Genomic DNA, 23,312 nt, shown 5'->3' on the forward strand with positions numbered 1-23,312 from the left:
GACCTGAGATCGCGTCATTGCACTCCAGCCTGGGCACAAGAGTGAAACTCCATTTCAAAAAAAAAAAAAAAAGTTCAGTCAGTGACAGACAGCCAAACACTAAATCAAGTTTCATGCTTCTAAGTGCCAGGCTCTATGTGACTGCGTAGACTGCACGCCCATGAAGCTGGCCCTGCCTAACATGGCAGTCTTGTTTATACCTGGTTCTCTCCCTTCTTCTCCAAGCTCTTCACCACCTACTTTCACACCCAGCAGCAACTGGGGAGGAGAGGGAGAGTGAACATAACAGGTTACTGTGGATTGTTAAAGCACAATTAATTGGAATTTAGCTCCAAAGAGATTAATAACCTCTTATCTCATCCCCAAGCCACAGTCTTGATTTCTTCCCCTGTTATCACCGGGCTATAAAAGCTTCCTGCCTGAATGAAGACGCCATGCTAATCCATATAAGGCTCTTCCAAGTTGCACAGTGATGCATTGCTTCTGGTTCACATGTCTTTCTCTAAGTAATTAACTATTTTTCAATATAAATGTTTCTTTCTCTGCACATACACACACATATATACACATTTCTGGTTACATAAGAAATCATGTTTATTGTAAAGTAATTGAAAATGCTGTATAAAGATTAAATAATTATTTCTAATCTCACCATTTACATATAATGATTAGGTACATTTTAGTGTATATGCTTTCAGGAAATTTTCTTTTTTTTATTATACTTTAAGTTGTAGGGTACATGTGCACAACGTGCAGGTTTGTTGCATATGTATACATGTGCCATGTTGGTTTGCTACACCCATTAACTCATCATTTACATTAGGTATTTCTCCTAATGTTATCCCTCCCCCATCCCCCCACCCCACGACAGGCCCCAGTGTGTGATGTTCCCTGCCCTGTGTCGAAGTGTTCTCATTGTTCAATTTCCACTTATGAGTGAGAACATGCGGTGTTTGGTTTTTTATCTTTGTGATAGTTTGCTCAGAATGATGGTTTCCAGCTTCATCCATGTCCCTACAAACGACATGAACTCATCCTTTTTTATGGCTGCATAGTATTCCATGGTGTATATGTGCCACATTTTCTTGATCCAGTCTATCGTTGATGGACATTTGGGTTGGTTCCAAGTCTTTCGTATTGTGAATAGTGCCACATTAAACATACGTGTGCATGTGTCTTTATAGTATCATCATTTATAATCCTTTGGGTACATACCCAGTAACAGGATCGCTGGGTCAAATGGTATTTCTAGTTCAAGATCCTTGAGGAATCACCACACTGTCTTCCACAATGCTTGAACTAGTTTACACTCCCACCAACAGTGTAAAAGCGTTCCTATTTCTCCACATCCTCTCCAGCACCTGTTGTTTCCTGACTTTTTAATGATGGCCATTCTAACTGGTGTGAGATGGTATCTCATTGTGGTTTTGATTTGCATTTCTCTGACAGCCAGTGATGATGAGCATTTTTTCATGTGTCTGTTGGCTGCATATATGTCTTCTTTTGAGAAGTGTCTGTTCATATCCTTTGCCACCTTTTTGATGGGGTTGTTTGATTTTTTTCTTGTAAATTTGTTTAAGTTCTTTGTAGATTCTGCATATTAGCCCTTTGTCAGATGAGTGGATTGCAAAAATTTTCTCACATTCTGCAGGGCAGTTCACTCTGATGGTAGTTTCTTTTGCTGTGCAGAAGCTCTTTAATTTAATTAGATCCCATTTGTCTATTTTGGCTTTTGTTGCCATTGCTTTTGGTGTTTTAGTCATGAAGTCCTTGCCCATGCTATGTCCTGAATGGTATTGCCTAGGCTTTCTTCTAGGGTTTTTCTGGTTTTAGGTCTAACATTTAAGTCTTTAATCTATCCTGAATTAATTTTTGTATAAGGTATAAGGAAGGGATCCAGCTTCAGCTTTCTACATATGGCTAGCCAGTTTTCCCAGTACCATTTATTAAATAGAGAATCCTTTCTCCATTTGTTATTTTTGTCAGCATGGAATATTCTTCCATTTGTTTGTGTCCTCTTTTATTTCGTTGAGCAGTGGTTTATAGTTCTCTTTGAAGAGGTCCTTCACATCCCTTGTAAGTTGGATTCCTAGGTATTTTATTCTCTTTGTAGCAATTGTGAATGGGAGTTCACTCATAATTTGGCTGTTTGTCTGTTATTAGTATATAGGAATGCTTGTGATTTTTGTACATTGATTTTGTATCCTGAGACTTTGCTGAAGTTGCTTATCAGCTTAAGGAGCTTTTGGGCTGAGACGATGGGGTTTTCTAAATATACAATCATGTCATCTGCAAACAGGGACAATTTGACTTCCTCTTTTCGTAATTGAATAATCTTTATTTCTTTCTCTTGCCTGATTGCCCTGGCCAGAACTTCCAACACTATGTTGAATAGGAGTGGTGAGAGAGGGCATCCCTGTCTTGTGCCAGTTTTCAAAGGGAATGCTTCCAGTTTTTGCCCATTCAGAATGATATTGGCTGTGGGTTTATCATAAATAGCTCTTATTATTTTGAAATACGTTCCATCAATACGTAGTTTATTGAGAGTTTTTAGCATGAAGGGCTGTTGAATTTTGTCAAAGGCCTTTTCTGCATCTATTGAGATAATCATGTGGTTTTTGTCTTGGGTTCTGTTTATGTGATGGATTACATTTATTGATTTGCATATGTTGAACCAGCCTTACATCCCAGGAATGAAGCCAACTTGATCTTGGTGGATAAGTTTTTTGATGTGCTGCTGGGTTCGGTTTGCCAGTATTTTATTGAGGATTTTTGCATCAATGTTCATCAGGGATATTGGTCTAAAATTCCCTTTTTGTGTGGGTGTGTTTCTGCCAGACTTTGATATCAGAATGATGCTCACCTCATAAAATGAGTTAGGGAGGGTTCCCTGTTTTTCTCCTGATTGGAATAGTTTCAGAAGGAATAGTACCAGCTCCTCTTTGCACCTCTGATAGAATTTGGCTGTGAATCCGTCTGGTATTGGACTTTTGTTGGTTGGTAGGCTATTAATTATTGCCTCAATTTCAGAGCCTGTTATTGGTCTATTCAGAGATTCAACTTCTTCCTGGTTTAGTCTTGGGAATATGTGTCCAGGAATTTATCCATTTCTTCTAGATTTTCCAGTTTATTTGCATAGAGGTGTTTATAGTATTCTCTGACGGTAGTTTGTATTTCTGTGGGATTGGTGGTGATTTCCTCTTTGTCATTTTTTTATCACGTCTATCTTATTCTTCTCTCTTTTCTTCTTTATTAGTCTTGCTAGCAGTCTATCTATTTGTTGAGCTTTTCAAAAAACCAGCTCCTGGATTCATTGATTTTTTGGAAAGGGTTTTCTTGTCTCCGTCTCCTTCAGTTCTGCTCTGATTTTAGTTGTTTCTTGCCTTCTGCAAGCTTTTGAATTTTTTTTGCTCTTGCTTCTCTAGTTCTTTTAATTGTGATGTTATGGTGACAATTTTAAATCTCTCCTGCTTTCTCTTGTGGGCATTTAGTGATATAAATTTCCTTCTACACACTGCTTGAAATGTGTCCCAGACATTCTGGTATGTTGTGTCTTTGTTCTCATTGATTTCAAAGAACATCTTTATTTCTGCCTTCATTTTATTATTTACCCAGTAGTCATTCAGGAGCAGGTTGTTCAGTTTCCATGTAGTTGAGTGGTTTTGAGTGAGTTTCTTAATCCTGAGTTCTAATTTGATTGCACTGTGGTCTGAGAGACAGTTTATTGTGATTTCTGTCCTTTTACATTTGCTGAGGAGTGTTTTACTTTCAACTGTGTGGTGAATTTTGGAATAAGCGCGATGTGGTGCTGAGAAGAATGTATATTCTGTTGATTTGGGGTGGAGAGTTCTGTAGATGTCTATTAGGTCTGCTTGGTGCAGAGCTGAGTTCAAGTCCTGGATATCCTTGTTAACCTTCTGTCTCGTTGATCCATCTCATATTGACAGTGGGGCATTAGTCTCCCATTATTATTGTGTGGGAGTCTAAGTCTCTCTGTAGGTCTCTAAGGACTTGCTTTATGAATCTTGGTGCTCCTGTATTGGGTGCATATATATATTTAGGATAGTTAGCTCTTCTTGTTGAATTGATCCCTTTACCATTATGTAATGGCCTCCTTTTTCTCTTTTGATCTTTGTTGCTTTAAAGTCTGTTTTATCAGAGACTAGGATTGCAACCCCTGCTTTTTTTTGCTTTCCATTTGCTTGGTAGATCTTCCTCCATCCCCTTATTTTGAGCCTATGTGTGTCTCTGCACATGAGATGGGTCTCCTGAATACAGCACATTGATGGCTCTTGACTCTTTATCCAATTGGCCAATCTATGTCTTTTAATTGGGGCATTTAGCCCATTTACATTTAAGGTTAATATTGTTATATGTGAATTTGATCCTGTCATTATGATATTAGCTGGTTATTTTGCCCATTAGTTGATGCAGTTTCTTCCTAGCGTTGATGGTCTTTACAATTTGGCATGTTTTTGCAGTGGCTGGTACAGATTGTTCCTTTCCACACTTAGTGCTTCCTTCAGGAGCTCTTGTAAGGCAGGCTTGGTGGTGACAAAATCTCTCAGCATTTGCTTGTCTGTGAAAGATTTTATTTCTCCTTCACTTATGAAGCTTAGTTTGGCTGGATATGAAATTCTGGGTTGAAAATTCTTTTCTTTAAGAATGTTGAATATTGTCCCCCACTCTCTTCTGGCTTGCAGGGTTTCTGCCAAGAGATCTGCTGTTAGTCTGATGGGCTTCCCTTTGTGGGTAACCCGACCTTTCTCTCTGGCTGCCCTTAACATTTTTTCCTTTATTTCAACCTTGGTGAATCTGACAATTATGTGTCTTGGAGTTGCTCTTCTCGAGGAGTATCTTTGTGGCATTCTCTGTATTTCCTGAATTTGAATATTGGCCTGCCTCACTAGGTTGGGAAAGTTCTCCTGGATAATATCCTGAAGAGTGTTTTCCAGCTTGGTTCCATTCTCCCCATCACTTTGAGGGACACCAATCAAATGTAGATTTGGTCTTTTCACATAGTCCCATATTTCTTGGAGGCTTTGTTCATTTTTTTTTACTCTTTTTTCTCTAAACTTCTCTTCTCATTTCATTTCATTCATTTGATCTTCAATCACTGATACTCTTTCTTCCACTTGATCAAATCGGCTACTGAAGCTTGTGTATACATCACGTAGTTCTCATGCCATGGTTTTCAGCTCCATCAGGTCATGTAAGGTCTTCTCTACGCTGTTTATTCTAATTAGCCATTCGTCTAATCGTTTTTCAAGGTTTTTAGCTTCCTTGCAATGGGTTCGAACATCCTCCTTTAGCTTGGAGAAGTTTGTTATTACCGACCTTCTGAAGCCTACTTCTGTCAACTTGTCAAAGTCATTCTCCATCGAGCTTTGTTCCATCGCTGGCGGGGAGCTGCGATCCTTTGGAGGAGAAGAAATGCTCTGGTTTTTAGAATTTTCAGCTTTTCTGCTCTGGTTTCTCCTCATCTTTGTGGTTTTATCTACCTTTGGTCTTTGATGTTGATGGGGTTTTGGTATGGATGTCCTTTTTGTTGATGTTGATGCTATTCCTTTCTGTTTGTTAGTTTTCCTTCTAACAGCCAGGTCCCTCAGCTGCAGGTCTGTTGGAGTTTGCTGGAGGTCCACTCCAGACCCTGTTTGCCTGGTATCACCAGCAGAGGCTGCAGAACAGCAAATATTGCAGAATAGCAAAATTGCTGCCTGATCCTTCCTCTGGAAGCTTCATCTGAGAGGGGCACCTGGCTGTATGAGGTGTCAGTTGGCCCCTACTGGGAGGTGTCTCCCAGTTAGGCTACACAGGGGTCAGGGACCCACTTGAAGAGGCAGTCTGTCTGTTCTCAGAGCTCAAACACTGTGCTGGGAGAACCACTGCTCTCTTCAGTGCTGTCAGACAGGGACATTTAAGTCTGCAGAAGTTTCTGCTCCCTTTTGTTCAGCTATGCCCTGCCCCCAGAGGTGGAGTCTGGTTGAGCTGCAGTGGGTTCCACCCAGTTCGAGGTTTCTGGCCACTTTGTTTACCTACTCAAGCCTCAGCAATGGCAGACGCCCCTCCCCCAGCCAGGCTGTTGCCTTGCAGTTTGATCTCAGACTGCTGCGCTAGCAGTGAGCGAGGCTCCGTGGGCATAGGACCTGCTGAGCTAGGCGTGGGATATAATCTCCTGGTGTGCTGTTTGCTAAGACCATTGGAAAAGCACAGTATTTAGGTGGCAGTGTCCCAATTTTCCCAGTACGGTCTGTCACAGCTTCCCTTGGCTAGGAAAGGGAAATCCCCTGACCCCTTGTGCTTCCTCCTGGGTGCGGCAATGCCCCCCACCCTGCTTTGGCTCACCCTCCATAGGCTGCACCCACTGTCCAACCAGTCCCAGTGAGATGAACCAGGTACCTCAGTTGGAAATGCAGGAATCACCCGTCTTCTGCATCAGTCACGCTGGGAGCTGCAGACCAGAGCTGTTCCTATTTGGCCATCCAGGAAATTTTCTATTTACATAAACTGGTTTTACAAAAATAAGTTCTTACTATATGAACTGTTTGGTAACTAACTTATTTTTTACTTAACATTATATTGCAAATTTATTTCCAAATCAATATATACAGATCAACATCATCATTTTTAAGACTTACTATTTTATTTTATTGATATGCCATAATTTATTTAGCCAGTCCTTTATTGATGAACAGTTACATTGGTTATGATATTTGGCTATTCTCCAGAATATATCCTCTTATATATCTATTATTATTATATCCCTCAGAATATATCCTTTTGTATACATATATATATATAGTTTTATAGACTAAACTAGTTCTCCAGAATATATCCCTTTATCTATCTATCTATCTATCTATCTATCTATCTATCTATCTATCTATTATCTATCTATCTATCTATCTATCTATCTATCTATCTATCTATCTATCATCAATATCACCTGATTATTTCCTTTATATAAATCCTAGAGGTGACATTGCTGGTGATATATAATTCTTTATTGTCAAATCTTAATTTGTATAATAACTTCTCGGAAGAAGTTAGCAAAATACAAAAGTAAATAAGAATCCATGTTCTTGACCTGCTTTTGTTTCCATAAAACCTTGCTTAGAGCAGTGGTCTTCACATCTACTTGGCTTTAGTAGCCCCTGTGGTGGTTGAACACTTGTTCTTCTTATTATCCAGCGTGGCCCAAATGGTCAGCTTCTGATTTCCCACTTATTATGGTCTAGCAATTAAAACCCTTGGAGACAGGAGCAGCTAATTGAACCAAACATTTTAAGTTCTGGCTCAAATGCATGCTCATTCATTTTTTGTATAAAATGCCTGCATTGTATTTTTCAGATGTATCTCAATTTTTTTTGTGGAGTTCCAGACATACTTCACTCAGGATTACGCACAAACAGCATGGATCCATTCCATTGTAGATTGTGTGACCATGCTCTGTGGTGAGTATCACTTACTAGGATAGGGAATTACTGGCCACTCTTGAACTGTATATGACAATGATGTTCCACTGACTTTGATTACTAGTTTTCCTAAGTAGAAGGGCTACATTAAAAACTGGCTAGGACTATATAATATAAAGAAAAGATCAATCCTATCTTCAGGCCAAAGCCAACCAGAGTTGCTCTTGTAATTAATGGTCTTGGCCGATGTCAGGTAGAACAGTTAGATAATACACTCAAAAGAACACATAAGATTTGGTTCTTCCATATAGAGATAGGATGCTGAGCATTCTAGAACCTGTCCTGATTTTGGAAGCAATTTACAGTATATGCTTGGCTTCTCTCTTCCAAATGCTATGGCCTTCTCATTCTCCAGTTATGTAAATAGTTATCGATAGTACCATGAGCCATTTTTATATAGTCATAAGTGCCAACAGTGTTGTATCACATCTCAAGTCTTGGATTACATTCTGTTCCTTTCCCAAGGGCTTGACATTTGGCTCATGGATTTCATCTTTTTCGTGTATAAATCTTCATGCTTAGAGAAGTATTGGGGAAGGATAGGATTATGTCATCATGAGATAAACATGTTCATTATGGGTGTAATTTCATTCAAGAAACTCCAAAAGTGTTATATAAGGTATCTAGGGTGTTCTAGAAATGTATGGAATTAACATTCCATCTGTAGTAGAGGACAAACCTGGAATTTGTTTAAAATAAATTTCAAAGTCTCATTATTAAATTGATGTCTTAGAGAGTTTCTAAGATTAAATCAAATTGTTTGTAGCTTAGACCCACTTAATCTGTTCATTTCAATGAGTTCTGAGTATTTTAGGAAATTTTCATCTCTTCAAGCCATGTCTTAGTGGCAAAAGGGAAATAATACCTGTATTCAGTAACTCATAATAACCATTTTATTCCATTCTAGGTACTGACTCATATTTCTTTTTGGAAAAAAATACATATACTCATGAATCAGTTAAATTGTACTGAAATGTATAATATTTGCTTGGTTGGGAGGAAGTTGAGAGCAGTTCTAAGACTAAAAGCAGGTTTCATGCGAAGGCTAAATCAACTCTTTCAACTAATAAGAAGGTCTTAAGGGATCAAAAAATCATATATTTGAGTTTTAGAGCCTGTCTTTTTTTTTAAAACCACTTGATTTTCAGGGTCACATTATTAGTCACAGCATTTGCATCAGCATGCCAAAGAAGCCATGTTTGTGTTTTCAGAGGATAAAGGTGACTGATTTCCCTCATTTCTATCTTTTGGAGAATATTCATAATCCCCCAAATAGGAGGAAATGACCTTAGGTGACCAATATGGTCACAATGACTGTGTGAAGCTTTGAGTAGGGTTATGTCAGAAGCAACATATTTAAATTCTATGCAAGACCAAGGGGCCTGTTGTACACAATTACCATATACCCACCTGCTCACCTTGCAACATAATATTAGAACATTAAAGTTCAGAGTACGGATGAGAGTCTGCAGAATCACATGTGGGACACCCACTGGGAACAGATCTGCTCTGTGATGAACAGACAAGTTAACAGTTGAACTGACCCTCAATTTCAGTCTGATCGATACAAAAATGATCATACTCTTCAGATACCTTAGAAAATCAGCTCTTCTGATCTTTCTACTAAGAGTTACTGATGTCAGCGTGAATTTTTCCTTAGAAGGAAATTCACATGGCTTCCTCACCCATCACTCCTGCCATTAGTCTGAGAGACCCAAAGAGTAAGGGCATGAAATAACCTCACACTCAGTGTTAGGTGCTCTTGTTGGTGACCTTGGGCCATGCCATATACCCCTGAACTTCAGTTCCTTTTTGGTCTCTGGCTTTACCTAATATTCTATGAGCCTTGAGGTCAACGTAATTCTGATACACTGGTAAGCCACAAATTGAGTGAGACCAGCCAGAATGTCACTATGGGCATGAAGCATTTTTCTTAGATTTTCTGGGCTTTGATATCTCAACCACAGGATGTGCTGAAGCCTGAAAACTGGGCCAGATTGTGGAATTTGTCTGTGATCTCTCTCCCTGGTCTTTTACTGCATAACACTGCTGGTCACATGGTGTTATCCACTTTCTTTCTCCAGCAATTAACTGTCACCATTATTGCTAATGATATATGATCAACACTATAGTAAGCATCCCTGTGCAAATGACATGTAATTTAGAGAAAGTTGATCCACTGTTTAAAAAACACCCTACCATCCTGCCATTATGACTATAATAGAATGAAGAGGAATGAGACCTGAAATGCAGGTCAGGAGACTTGAGTTCTATTCCAACCCTGCTGCTTATTGTCTGTGGGACCATGGACAATCACTTCCTTTCTCTGGGCCTCAGTTTCCAAAGCTGCAGAATTAATAGGGTGGGCTCAATGCTTTAAAGGTTCTCTGCTCTGTCAGTGCCACATCACAGCCTTTCACAGTGCCCTCAAGGCCTTTCTGTTGAACCTATTTCTTATTGTTTTTGAAGCTCCACTTGGGAGTGTTGTCAGTAACCATTTATCCTGTCAAGTGGGAATCATGCTGGGTGGCTTGCTTGCATCTACTGGACTCATCCTGAGCTCATTTGCCACGAGTCTGAAGCATCTCTACCTCACTCTGGGAGTTCTTACAGGTAAGGGCACTTTGTACCACCTGTCTCACCCCACTCCATCCAGGGGTTTCCAAGCACATCAACAGAGAAGTAATTCATAAAATATTCATTTTGTTAGATGCATAATTTAGTTGACCTAACTTATGTCTACCTACCTAGCAGTTAAACAGAGCTGGAAATGAGATTACATTACCCTAATGAAAATGCATCTCCACTGTAATTCAACCAGATGGTAAAAGCAACTGCAGCTTTCTCTTTGGAATTAGTGTATGGCTGAGATTCTGTACTCACAAGAAACAAGATATTACCCAGGGCAACATGAATTTTCAGCAATGGTCATTCTTCCAACTGTTGCCAAGACATTAAAATACTATTGATGGTCAATCTGAGTTGCTCCTGCTTTATAATGAATATTGCTGTCCAATAAATGGGAGTTTCTAATTTTAAAAAAGCCCTTTATTGTGAATATTCTTATATTACACATTCTTTCTCAATGCTGTGGAAGTATCACTTTAGCAAATTATAATAAATCGCATGGGAAAAAAGCAACATGTACATTCAATAAATCACACTTACAGAGACTGCATAGGATTGTGCGACTGCAGTAGGAGTTTGCCCATCACTCAAAGGGATGTGGAGAGTAGCGCCAACTCCTGTCTGTGCATTGTGCCATTGGTGTGGCATGAATAAGGTCAATAAAAGACATAACCTCATAGTGAGGCTATAAATTTGGCTGTGTTAGCTAAAGAAGGTACATCCACCCCTAGTAACCCAAAGAGCCTGACTGCTGCTATGGTGACCAATGGATCCCAGTTTACCAGGCACTGTCCTGGTTTTAACACTGAAAGTCCCACATCCAGAAACCCCTCAGTCCAGGTAACTCTGGCTGGCTGTAGTTGCTGTAGTTGTAGTTGTAGTTGTAGTTGTTGGCTACCCTGCACTGCAGATGGAAGCAGGAGCTTCTGAAGGTGGTTCTCTTTTTCCTCCTCTGACATTCTAGTTGCCATAAAATCCAGGCTCAAAGCCCCTCAGATTTTCTTAACTTAGAAAGTAATGGAAGTTGATCTTTTTTTTTTTTTTTTTTGAGACAGGGTCTATCTGGCTCTGTCCTCAGGCTGGAGTGCAGTGGCGCAATCTCAGCTGCAACCTCTGTCTCCTGGGCTCAAGCTATCCTCCCCATTCAGCCTCCTGAGTAGCTGAGACTACAGGCGCATGCCACCACACCTGGCTAATTTTTGTATTTTTTTGCAGAGATGGGGTTTTGCCATATTGCCTAGGCTAGTCTCAAACTTCTGAGCTCAAGTGATCTGCCTGCCTCGGCATCCCAAAGTGCTAGGATTACAGACATGAGCCACTGCACCCAGCCCAAAAGTTGAAGTTCTCTAAAAAGCTTTCTAGAGCGTCAACATTTGTCTGCTGACCTTAAGAGATATTTTCACATATATGAAAGTATACATTGCTATGTTCACATATAAAATTGGCATGATGTTTCCCAACTATGTAAAATTACCCTGGAATTTTCATAGTTGTTTATGCTATTTGAATCCAAATTCCAGAGTGGTACAGATTGTCAGTGTTGTGTTTTCATAGGCAGTGAAGAGTTTAGGGAATTGTCTGGATTATTTAAGTTAAAAAATGGAGGAAGCGATAAGTTTCTTTGGTTGGCATTATCCAGATTTTCTAGTGAATTCCAATTTAGTTTGTGTAATGATTTTTATGTTCTTCATTTAATTTTGTTTATGAAGTCACATTTTCTTAAGGGTGTTCTCCCTAAGAAGAAAGTCATATATATTCTACATTTCCAAATTGTGAATGACTGGTGAGGGGAGACTCATTTTAAGCTTGGTGTAAAAAGCAGCTTTAAAAGGGTTTAATGAGAGGTCAGATTCTCTTTAATATAAGTCATTGTATTCTGAGATATCGTTGGCTGTTTATGGTACATCAGCACTCATAGAGTTCTCTTTATCCTCAGGTCTTGGATTTGCACTTTGTTACTCTCCAGCTATTGCCATGGTTGGCAAGTACTTCAACAGACGGAAAGCCCTTGCTTATGGTATTGCCATGTCAGGAAGTGGCATTGGCACCTTCATCCTGGCTCCTGTGGTTCAGCTCCTTATTGAACAGTTTTCCTGGCGGGGAGCCTTACTCATTCTTGGGGGCTTTGTCTTGAATCTCTGTGTATGTGGTGCCTTGATGAGGCCAATTACTCTTAAAGAGGACCACACAACTTCAGAGCAGAACCATGTCTGTAGAACTCAGAAAGAAGACATTAAGCGGGTATCTCCTTATTCATCTTCGACCAAAGAATGGGCACAGACTTGCCTCTGTTGCTGTCTGCAGCAAGAATACAGTTTTTTACTGATGTCAGACTTTGTTGTGTTAGCCGTCTCCGTTCTGTTTATGGCTTATGGCTGCAGCCCTCTCTTTGTGTACTTGGTGCCTTATGCTTTGAGTGTTGGAGTGAGTCATCAGCAAGCTGCTTTTCTTATGTCCATACTTGGAGTGATTGACATTATTGGCAATATCACATTTGGATGGCTGACCGACAGAAGGTAAAATTCATGAAACCACAATTGGTTCCCCACCAGGGGACTTTAAGCCTTGAGTTTCTCCTCAGCCCCTTACCCTGTGGAATACCTAGGTCTGAATAATGTTAACAAGTCTGCAGTATCTGAAGGCATCTCCTTTGCTGGTACTTCTAGATCAGAGGTTGGCAAATTTTTCTGTAAAGGAACAGATAGTAAACATTTTTGGCTTTGTAGGCCAAGTGTTCTTCATCGTAACTACCCAACTCTGCTATTATAGTACAAAACAGCCACAGACAATATGTAAACAAAAGAGAGTGCCTATGTTCCAATAAGATTTTATGAACACTGAAATGTGAATTTCTCTTATAATTTTCATGTGCCACAAAATATTGTTCTTTTGATTTTTTCCAACCATTTTTAAACGGAAAAACCATTCTTAGTTCACAGGTAGTACAAAAAGATGTCGTGTGCCATATATGTCTAAATTGCAGAAGCCTAGGGTAACTACAAGTTCTGGTGGTTCGTTTAATTCCATCCCAAGACAAGTCAGTCCTCAAGTAAGACAACTTCTGGCTGGGTGTGGTGGTGTTAGTTTCTTTTGAACCACTCCTGACTGGCAATGGAAAAAGAAGCAGAATTCAGTTCAGGCAGGAGGGCCAGGTGCAATGATAACACATTATCTGTAGCCACATATTCATGTTTGACAATGCAAATTGCAAGTAATTTCCTTGTAATTGTAGGCTTAGAAACCAAAGTTATAAGAAATCTACCAAGTAATTTCTTCAGCAAATGCTCATCTGTTTGGACTGAAGAGTGCAGGCTACTCATATTCTCCTAAATGATGAACCATTCACACTTGAGATGTGACCTGCAGGGCTAATACCATCATGTAGCTTCTCACAAATTATGTTTTTCGTAATTAATCAGGATCCAACTGCCATTCTCCAGTGTTATGAATATGATATTTAGTATTAATTCCACATTTTTAATGACCTACAGAAAGTCACCTAACCCTCAGATCCACAATGATCTCTATCTGTAAAATGAGCCAGTGCAATATTTGCCTGTTGACCTTATACTATTTTGTGAGGTTCAAATGAGTCTGTTAGTAGAAAAATGTTTGTAAAGCATAGCTGTTAGAGCTGACATTATACAGATTCTTTGAAATAATTGGTATCATAGATGGGTTTGGAGTTAGCGGGAAAATTAAAGGGAATAACACTTGGGAAATTTTGAAATATATTAGACTTTGTCCTAGTCCAAGACCTCCATCATCTCTGGCAAATCATTTTAATGTCTTTGTATTACAGTTTCCCCTTTGTGTAACCACTTGGGTTATTGAGTATTTATGATCTATGATGTGCCAGATACCAATGGATAACATATCTAAAAGCATCTGATAAGGTAGACTGCTAGGAAAATTAGCCTTCTGATCCTTTACATCAAGCTTGTCCAACCTGCAGCCCATGGGCTGCCTGTGGCTTGGGACGGCTTTGAATGTGGTCCAACACAAATTTGTAAACTTTCTTACAACATTTTGAGATTTACGCTCTTTCTTTCTTTTCTTTCTTTCTTTCTTTCTTTCTTTCTTTCTTTCTTTCTTTCTTTCTCTCTCTCTTTCTTTTCTTTCTTTCTTTCTCTTTCTTTCTTCCTTTCCTTTCCTTTCCTTTCTTTTCCTTTCCTTCTTTTTTTTCATCAGCTATCATTAGTGTTAGTTTATTTTATGTGTGGCCCAAGACAACTCTTCTTCCAATGTGGCCCAGGGAAGCCAAAAGATTGGAGACCCCATTTTACATTTTATTTCTATTTTATTTCACGACTACTTTCAGAGTAACCCTGTGAGATAAGTAACCTTTCCATTTTATAGCTAAAGAAATTGAGTTAGGCAGGCAGTGGGTGGCAGGACTAGTTTTAATATTCCACCTTTCTAATTTTGAAGCATATATTCTTTCTACCACACCATGCTTCCTGGAGAGAAGAATTCTTGCATTTGCAAAAAAGAAAGATAGGAAGACAGCATAGATAACACACAATGTGAAAGCCACCTCTGTAAATAACTGCAATGCTTACTGCTGCATAGCCGTGGCTCTAAAGCTCTTTTACAGAATGTGTACATCCTGCACTTATTCTTGTTCTTCAAATCTACAGGTGTCTGAAGAATTACCAGTATGTTTGCTACCTCTTTGCTGTGGGAATGGATGGGCTCTGCTATCTCTGCCTCCCAATGCTTCAAAGTCTCCCTCTGCTTGTGCCTTTCTCTTGCACCTTTGGCTACTTTGATGGTGCCTACGTGACTTTGATCCCAGTAGTGACCACAGAGATAGTGGGGACCACCTCTTTGTCATCAGCGCTTGGTGTGGTATACTTCCTTCATGCAGTGCCATACTTGGTGAGCCCACCCATCGCAGGTAAGTTTCCAGAGAGAAACCCCAACCACCTTTTCTCTTTGGCATATTGATGTGAAAACAGCAAACCCACATGCAGTCAATGAGAAGGACTCTCAAAAGAGTTGGGGAAGAGTAAAAGAGAAAAGAGTTATAAGAGCCCCCAAAACCATCATGGTCCTACCTACATCCTTGTTTTATAATCTTCCAACCAAGTAAGAACCTTAGCCTACCTGGAAAGAGTAAGTCCCAAATTACGGTCTTGATTCCTTTCCATATTAATGATGGGAGCAGGGGGATGGAGCAGTTGTTCAGCCGTATAAATAAGTAGGGTACATTCAGAGGGAAGTCTCAGGGGAGAACAGGATTCCAACAGGGGGCAGTGGGTGATGAGGCTGAAATTATAAATGCCAGTGTCATAGTGGAGTGTTTTGGGTGCCAGACAGAGGAACTGGGCTGTATTCTTCAGAGACTATGGATAGTATTAAAGTTTTTATGTAAAAGGATAATATGGTAAAGTATGTATGTTAGAAAATGTGATCTAGCAATTGATCTAGTAACTTAGGAGAGAGGTAGCTAAAATTCCATTCTAATAGTCTAGGAGGCAGCTGATAAAGGCCTGAGCTAGGGCTGCTGCAGCAGAAATAAAGATGAGCTCTGGGGGCAAGGAGGAAGTTTTCAAAACAAAATTCAGCACAATTTAGCATACAGAGGTGAATGGGAGAAAGAAGTCAAGGATGACTTAGAAAATTATGTCGTGGTTGAGAAAATAAGGAAATTTGAGAAAGTGGCATTGCCTGAAAAATAATGAATATGGTTTTTAGATATGTTGAGATTTCTGAAATATACAGGTAAAAATGCTCAATAGAGCTGTTTAAAGATGAAATATCAGCTTTAATGGATGGCCTGATTTATATATAGATTTGGGAGTCATCATACAAAGCACCTAGAATGTTTTATAAACTCTAAAATGCTGTAGAGTGAAGCATGATTAAACAAATAATTTGACAAATATTTATTGTATACATTAAACAAGTAATTAAACAAATATATATTTCATGTGTAACTAGCATTGTGTTTATCATGCTGGAGAGACAGGAGTAAACAGGTCACAAGCTGTTTCTCCTTCCTAAATATGTGGTCTACACCACCTGCATCAGAGTCTCCTAGGGACCTTGTTAAAAATGCAGATTCCTTGACACTCCCACCTATGATCTGAATGTCGAGGATGAGTTCCAGAAATCTACATTTTCAACCAGCTTTGTTGTGATGCTCATGCATGGTAAATATTGAGAATTACTGTTCCATATTATTGTCTGCCTAAATTAAAACTGAGAGTGAACAAGGTCTCTGAAGACAGGCAAAAGAGAAATAACCCAAAACTTTGCCTAGAAAGAAGGCAGGAATTTTTTTGAGGAAGGCAGGGTTTCTGCTATTAGCTATTATTGTGAATAGACAGTTTCAGGCTATTTCCAAATCCAGCAATTGGGGTGGAATAAAAACAGCAAACTAGGGGAAATTGTGGCCGCTTGAGTGGTGCAGATGAAAAAATCCTGTTCAGTTTAAACTCCATGATATAGATCTTTATGTTTAATGCTCCATTTTTGAAAACTGCCCCCAAAATGTTCCCACATCCTCCTTCCATAGCCTATTTTAGTGCTCACCAACCTTTAGAAACAGTGTCATTCTATCAAAGGTCACAGGACACAAATGAAATTAGGATTCAGTTCGTGGCTTTCATTGGCAAATCAGACATGATACTCATTACTGGGAATTCGAGGATTAATTCTTATTGTATCATTTTCTTATGTATTTACCTTTCAAATGACAACTCTCTACTCAGTCTTTTTTGTTTGGTGCTATAGAAATGCACAAGTAAATTCAAACAATAACCAAAATATTTGAGAGCAGTTTAAATTCAGGAAATTTTGTGGGGCTTATAACAACTTCTACATGCCATTTTTGACTAATGGATCTGAAGTGGGTAAGAGAAGAAATCATATGCTTCTCTGGTGGGTTTTCTTGGCAGATAAGGAAAGTTTGAAGGAATTTAAAAAACCTTTGTTAATTATAAAATAATTGCCTGATGAAGTATAATGTTACTCCACTGGTTTTCTGTCATTGTGCCCCTATTTTGCATATCATATGCCTGGTTTTCCTCAAAATTTAGAGCTGAGATAGATATTGAGATTAATTTGTTGCAACAAGAGATAAAGAAAAAAAAAAAAGCTAGTTTGCATTTGCAACTTCTAAAATGGCCAAAAGTTCTGATTTTCAAACTGGATAGAGTACAATGACTGAATCCAATTGAAGATGCGATACTGCTTTGAAGCATGTCATGTTACTCAAAATAGTGTATGGGTGCTGTGAATACTACTGGCACTTTGTACAAATATGTTCTCTTAACACCCTAGGTAAATTATTCCAACTTTAATAATTTAAATGATGCTGTTTTTATCTTTTTACCAGATTTCATGGGGTTAATAATAACTAATATTTACGTTGTGACTACTAAGTACATGATGCTCTTCCAAGCACTTTACAGAACAACAATCAATTCACTCTAGAAGTTTTCCTGGAAAACAGAATGTATTTTTCAGTTGCTGCGCAATATTTTTAGGTGACCTCTTTTTGTCTCAAAGTTACAATTGGTGGTGCTATCGATCTATTATTATCCTTACAAATTATTAGAATTTGAGAGTGGGTAAGCAATTGAATTTTCAACTCAACAATATAATTTTGCTGTTGTTTGTTACAGGATGGCTGGTAGATACCACTGGCAGCTACACTGCAGCATTCCTCCTCTGTGGACTTTCAATGATATTTAGTTCTGTGTTGCTTGGCTTTGCTAGACTTGTAAAGAGGATGAGAAAAACCCAGCTGCAGTTCATTGCCAAAGAATCTGATCCTAAGCTGCAGCTATGGACCAATGGATCAGTGGCTTATTCTGTGGCAAGAGAATTAGATCAGAAACATGGGGAGCCTGTGGCTACAGCAGTGCCTGGCTATAGCCTTACATGACCAATGGCCTTGAGCCCCAGAATCTTCAGGTTTGCGAGAGGTGGGGCCACCAGATTCTTCATGTTTCTGAAACTTCATTTTGGCAGAAGTATTGCCTTCCAAGGAAATTACTATTATTGTTTTGTTAACATATTAATATTTATAAGGGAAAATAGCACATAATAAAGAAAGCTGGACTAGCCCAGAGACTTCTCATTTGGGATTTGTATTCATAGCTGAATTCATATCTTTTGGTCAATGGGCATAGCTCTATGAGAAATGTAAGGACACAGCTGATCTAATTAGCTGTAATTAGGGATAATTTCAAAGCATAACCAAAGCAGATGACACTGGGCAGCAGCTTTGTTCCAGTCTCAGCCCCTTCATGTTCCCTCCTCAGAAAGAAAATGGAAACATTAACATGTAGCTTTGCTTACCTTGTTCTGGTTAGAGAAGGGAGGTCAGCTTGGGTGTGGTGGTGAAGAGTGAAGATCCCATACCTTTTTCATGGTGGAGTTTCTCGTTAGGGTTTTACTTGGGATTGTTAAGGAATACTTGAGATTCTTCAAAAACTGGTGATTAATATAGAAAGAAACTCATTTTTTTTTCTCTTAGTCTTCCAGCCAGCCCTTGCCTCTGCCCAAGGGTAGACACCACTATGAAAATCCAAATAATCCTGGAATACCATGGTTGGAATAGATCTTAAAGGGCGTCTGGTAAGATCCATTTGAAATTGTCCACTGGAAACCGAAAGCTCTTTTCCTAAGACCGGGTTCCAGGCTCTCACCTTTGTTACCATCACATATAATACTTACTCTAAATTTAGCAGAACACACTTAGTCACAAGGACAACCTCTCAATCTTACCCGAAATGTTAACAACACCAAAACTTCCCGTTTTTTACCTTCAGAGAAAAACCTCTCACTTAGACTGCAGATGCATTCCTGTTAGATTGGAAAAATGTTGGCAGTATTCCAATTGGGCAGGAACTGAATTCTTGAATCAGCAGGTCTCTGGTGAGAGTTTTCTTTGCAGATCAGACATTTAGTTTTATCATTACCCAAAAGAGGATTGGAGGGGGTCAGTTGTCTGAAAAATATTATCCTAGAGATATTCTAAAGGTGAGATTCCTTTCTCCCTGTGTTAATTCTTGTTCCACTGTCTACTGCTCTTCATCTCTTTATGGATAATAATTAGAAATCTACTCATTGGATTAGAAGTTTATTCACTCTCAAATACTCTACTTTTCTATGGTTTGGGATAATTTCTGAGACTTCAGATTGAAGAGGGAAGGCATGGAGGGAAGAAAAAGCCCAGATCCCCCAGCTTGTTTCCAACCATTTTAAGTCCGAAGAATTATAATCCTGAATCTCACATCATGTCACACCTGTAAATAGGGGCAAATTATGCAATCAATTTTAATTACCAGGAGTTTAAAATCCAAATGTCAAGGAACTGTTTTGACCCTGAAGACTATTTAATCCACTGTCCCCTACAAGGCCTCACAAGTGCTGGGGAAAAAAAAAACAGCAAGGAGAAGATTCTGAGTTAATGTGTATGCTCAGCAAGAGAGCTTGCCTATACCTTGATTATTTCATAAAATCACATGTTAATACATTGCTTTCAGAATGAAATACTGACTTGATTTGATAGCAGAAAATGGTAATATTTCATAGTTGTTTTCCAAAGAGAAATTTAAATGTTATGTTATCTCCTTAGTTTAATAATTTAGTTTTGAACCCCATTGACTTTGTCATTTGCAATTTTAAAAATATTTGGGGCTGGGCATGGTGGCTCACGCCTGTAATCCCAGCACTTTGGGAGGCTGAGGCAGGCGGATCATGAGGTCAGGAGATCAAGACCATCCTGGCTAACATCGCGAAACTCCGTCTCTACTAAAAATGCAAAAAATTAGCCAGGCATGGTGGCGGGCACCTGTAGTCCCAGCTACTTGGGAGGCTGAGGCCGAAGAATCACTTGAACCCAGGAGGCGGAGATTACAGTGAACCAAAATCATGCCACTGCACTCCAGCCTGGGCGACAGAGCAAGACTCCATCTCAAAAAAAAAAAAAAAAAAAAAAAAAAATTGGAAGGTATCTGTAAAACGTCAAAGTTAAAATGAAGTTATATCTGTTTGGAATAGCACTTTGCCCTAAATATCATTTTTTGAATTTTCAAGCCTAAAGATGTCTAAAAATATGAATAGTTACAAATATTCTTATACATATTTTTTATCATGATCACAACAAAATTTTGTTTATATCGTTCTGCAATATAATTTCTGTGAAGTATTATAAGTATTTATGAAAAATGAGAATAGTGATCAGAACTTTTAAAGATTTTGTATAAAAACATTTGGGAGAGTTGACTTTATACATGCATAGATTTGCATTTTACTTTCCCCTTTGAGGCAGCATTTTTAGAAAATCAGTAAGAAAAATGTACATCTTAAGGTCTACTATTTTACATTTCTACACAGAATTTTAGTGTTAATGTTCCATGTGTCTATACTGTTTATTTCAAAACTGAGAAATTCATGGGAATGATGTATTTTGTGGAATCAAGAACAAAATTATAGTGGGATAATTTTACATCTTAAATATTTCTTTCTACTACTGTAAGCTCTACTTTGGAATTATCTGAGTAGAAAATCAGAAGACATTATCTAACTTTGTAGATACACTGTGTGATTGGGCTCTTTGTTCAGATTGTAATTTCATTAATAGATGAAATATTTATGCTAATATTTTCTTATTTCAAAAGCAAAATAAAACAAGTTTATTGTCCTGTGTTTGGAAAGACATTTTTCCCTTGGACAACAGGTTTGGATTGGATGGCGGGTGGGCCTGTCTGGATCATGCTAAGATGTGGTCAGCATTTTAAGATGTGTTAAGTAATCAAATGATTTACAAAAACCAAAAGTCTTTATTGAGTTCTTCCAGTGTGTGAGCTATTATGCCAGGCACTTGCTATGCATTGTCTAATTTAATCCCCATAATCCTCTATTATTATTGTTTTGTAGATGTGGAAACTGAGGCACCAGTTCCCACAGCTCAGTATCCACTGCACTCCTCTAGTGTGAAATCCTGTAAAACTGGGATGCTGCTGATGCTGAAGCCCTGTGTCCTTCCCCTGTGCCTACTTGGATCATCTTATGTGGGTTCAAGAAGCTGTTGGGAAACAGACGCTCCCTTGGACTGATAAAATCCTTTGGATTATGCTTCAATCTTCTAATCAATATTGAAGGAAGATTCTAGATTGGAGATTTCCAAGAGTTTTCCCAAGAGGATCTATCAAAACCACTACTTTCAGGCTTAGTGGTTTAATTTGCTGTCGATTGATCCAGGCTTCTTTTGGGGAGCATTTAGGGTTGAGGGGGTGAATTGGGGAGCATACTTTGTCCCAAAAGTGAGCGAGTTCCACTGTCTGCTTTCCACATTACCAAAGTCAGGCTTTCTCAGTTAGGAGTTGAGTTCTTTCTGAAGTGCCTTCACCACTGCCAGTGATAATGAAAATGGTAATGTCTATTTGGCACGCCCTTTCCTGGTCCCAGTAGGTCTAATTCCGAAATTGTTTACTGAAATGAAATAGTACAAATTCAGGGTAGATATCTGATTTTCTTTTCTCACACTTGAAATTTTGAGTAAAAAAAAAAAAAATTTTTTTTTAACTCCGTCAAACAATAGATTTTTATATCTGTTGCCAGAGCAGCTACCAATGACAGATGACTGAGGTTTTGTCCCATAGCACAGAAAACTATTTGGTTGGGGAATGGGAAGATATTAAATAATGATAAAAGGACTGACATTTAAGACAAAACATTATGGTACTTTTCAAACATATACAAAAGTAGAATGAATAGTGTAAAGAACTTGATGTACCTATCCCCCCACATCTACAATTATCTACCCATTATCCTCTCCTTTGAGAAGCAATTTGAAATATATTAACATGTGGGCAGCTCATGTTTCCTTCAGCTGCCAGGGAATACCTGAACTTGGCAAGAATAATTTGTTCCTGCTAACGGGGACATGTGTGGTTAGTATCACCTTATTAATGAGCCACATCATTACTTACAAAGTTGATTGGGCCCCCTTTCTTGATATGGGCTTTGAGTGTCTCAATTGAAGATTAAAATTTTCTCCTTTTCTCCCTAGCACCCTAAGGATCTATCTACCTGAGGCCCAGGGCTGTATTAAATAAGTTAAAGGAGCCTTTTTTTTTTTTCTCTCCTGACCCAAGAGAGTCAAACCAATGAAAAGGGATTTTGAGGTTTAGATGAGAGTGATCATTATTACTCTCATTATTGCTCTGAATTGTTTAAGGGTCAGAGGTCTTTTTGAGGGATCTGGGACCTAAGATAGGTCTAGAATTAAGTAAAAAGCAGTTTATTTTTGAGGTTTGAATTGGCACTAAAAGGCTTTAGAATTAGCATTTCAAATGGAGCCCTTTTCAAATTTTTCCATAAATATGTTTCTTTTGTGATGACAAGTTAGGCCTTTTCCCACTGGCCAGTATAATTATGGAAGAGTTCAAGGACCTTGCCCTATGAAAGATGAAGACCTATGCTTATTCTTGGATAGCTTATTTTTGCAACTGGGGGCAGAGCAAGGTGTGGGTATGGGTCAAGGTAGGGAAGAGTTCGGGAGTGGGAGAAAGGATGGGGGGCAGCTTCTGTGTGGTTACCTGAGGTTCCAGCCCATGTGCAGGTGGATGAATCCAGATATCTGAACCTAAGTTTCTAAAGCTCAAACAGGGAAGAGCAAAGCCTTTTTCACATTCACAGAACTGACAGGGCTGGTGTTAGTATTCAGTGCCCACACTGGACCTACGAGGTCGCAACAAGGGTAGTTCCTGATGTTAGGCTATATCCCCCATCCTCTGCTACACTCTAGTGCCCAGTTTTTCTATCAGTTCTTCCAAGTACCAAGCCTCCCCTTTATACCCCTAACCTTGGGGCATTTTGCTTATGTTGATCCCTGTGATCACTCTCTTCTCATATTTTGGGTCTCAGTTTAAATGTCACTGCCCTAGAGAGTCCATCTTTAACCACTGCCCTTATCTAAATTATACATCCCTCCTCCACCACTACCACCCACATTCTTCATGCTCATAGCATTCTGTTATTTTTCCTTCAAAGAACATCTTTTAGTTATGATCATATATATGTTTTTATTTTTAAATTTCGTCTGCTCCACAAAACCACAAGCTTTCTGAGGATAGGGATCATACTGACTCATTCACTATTTAGAGCAGTGCCTGACCCAGAGTAGGCATTCAGTGAATACTTGGTGAACGAATAAATGAGTGTAAAGAACAAATAAATGAAAAA

At 38.9% G+C, this 23,312-nt stretch overlaps 1 protein-coding gene across 1 annotated transcript in view; it reads left to right on the forward strand.

Annotated features, from left to right (window-relative positions):
* SLC16A12 (solute carrier family 16 member 12) overlaps positions 1-20,771 on the forward strand; it is a 105,053-nt gene extending 84,282 nt beyond the window's left edge. Inside the window, exons 4-8 of the mRNA XM_032137183.2 lie at positions 7,351-7,454; positions 9,945-10,088; positions 12,040-12,619; positions 14,744-15,003; positions 17,738-20,771. Coding sequence (XP_031993074.1) covers positions 7,351-7,454; positions 9,945-10,088; positions 12,040-12,619; positions 14,744-15,003; positions 17,738-18,000 — 1,351 coding nt within the window. The 3' untranslated portion in view covers positions 18,001-20,771. The remainder of the gene's footprint in view (positions 1-7,350; positions 7,455-9,944; positions 10,089-12,039; positions 12,620-14,743; positions 15,004-17,737) is intronic.
* Positions 20,772-23,312: the final 2,541 nt, after the last annotated feature.

Source organism: Hylobates moloch, unplaced genomic scaffold (genome assembly GCF_009828535.3).
Source record: "Hylobates moloch isolate HMO894 unplaced genomic scaffold, HMol_V3 SCAFFOLD_3, whole genome shotgun sequence".
NCBI lineage: Eukaryota > Metazoa > Chordata > Mammalia > Primates > Hylobatidae > Hylobates > Hylobates moloch.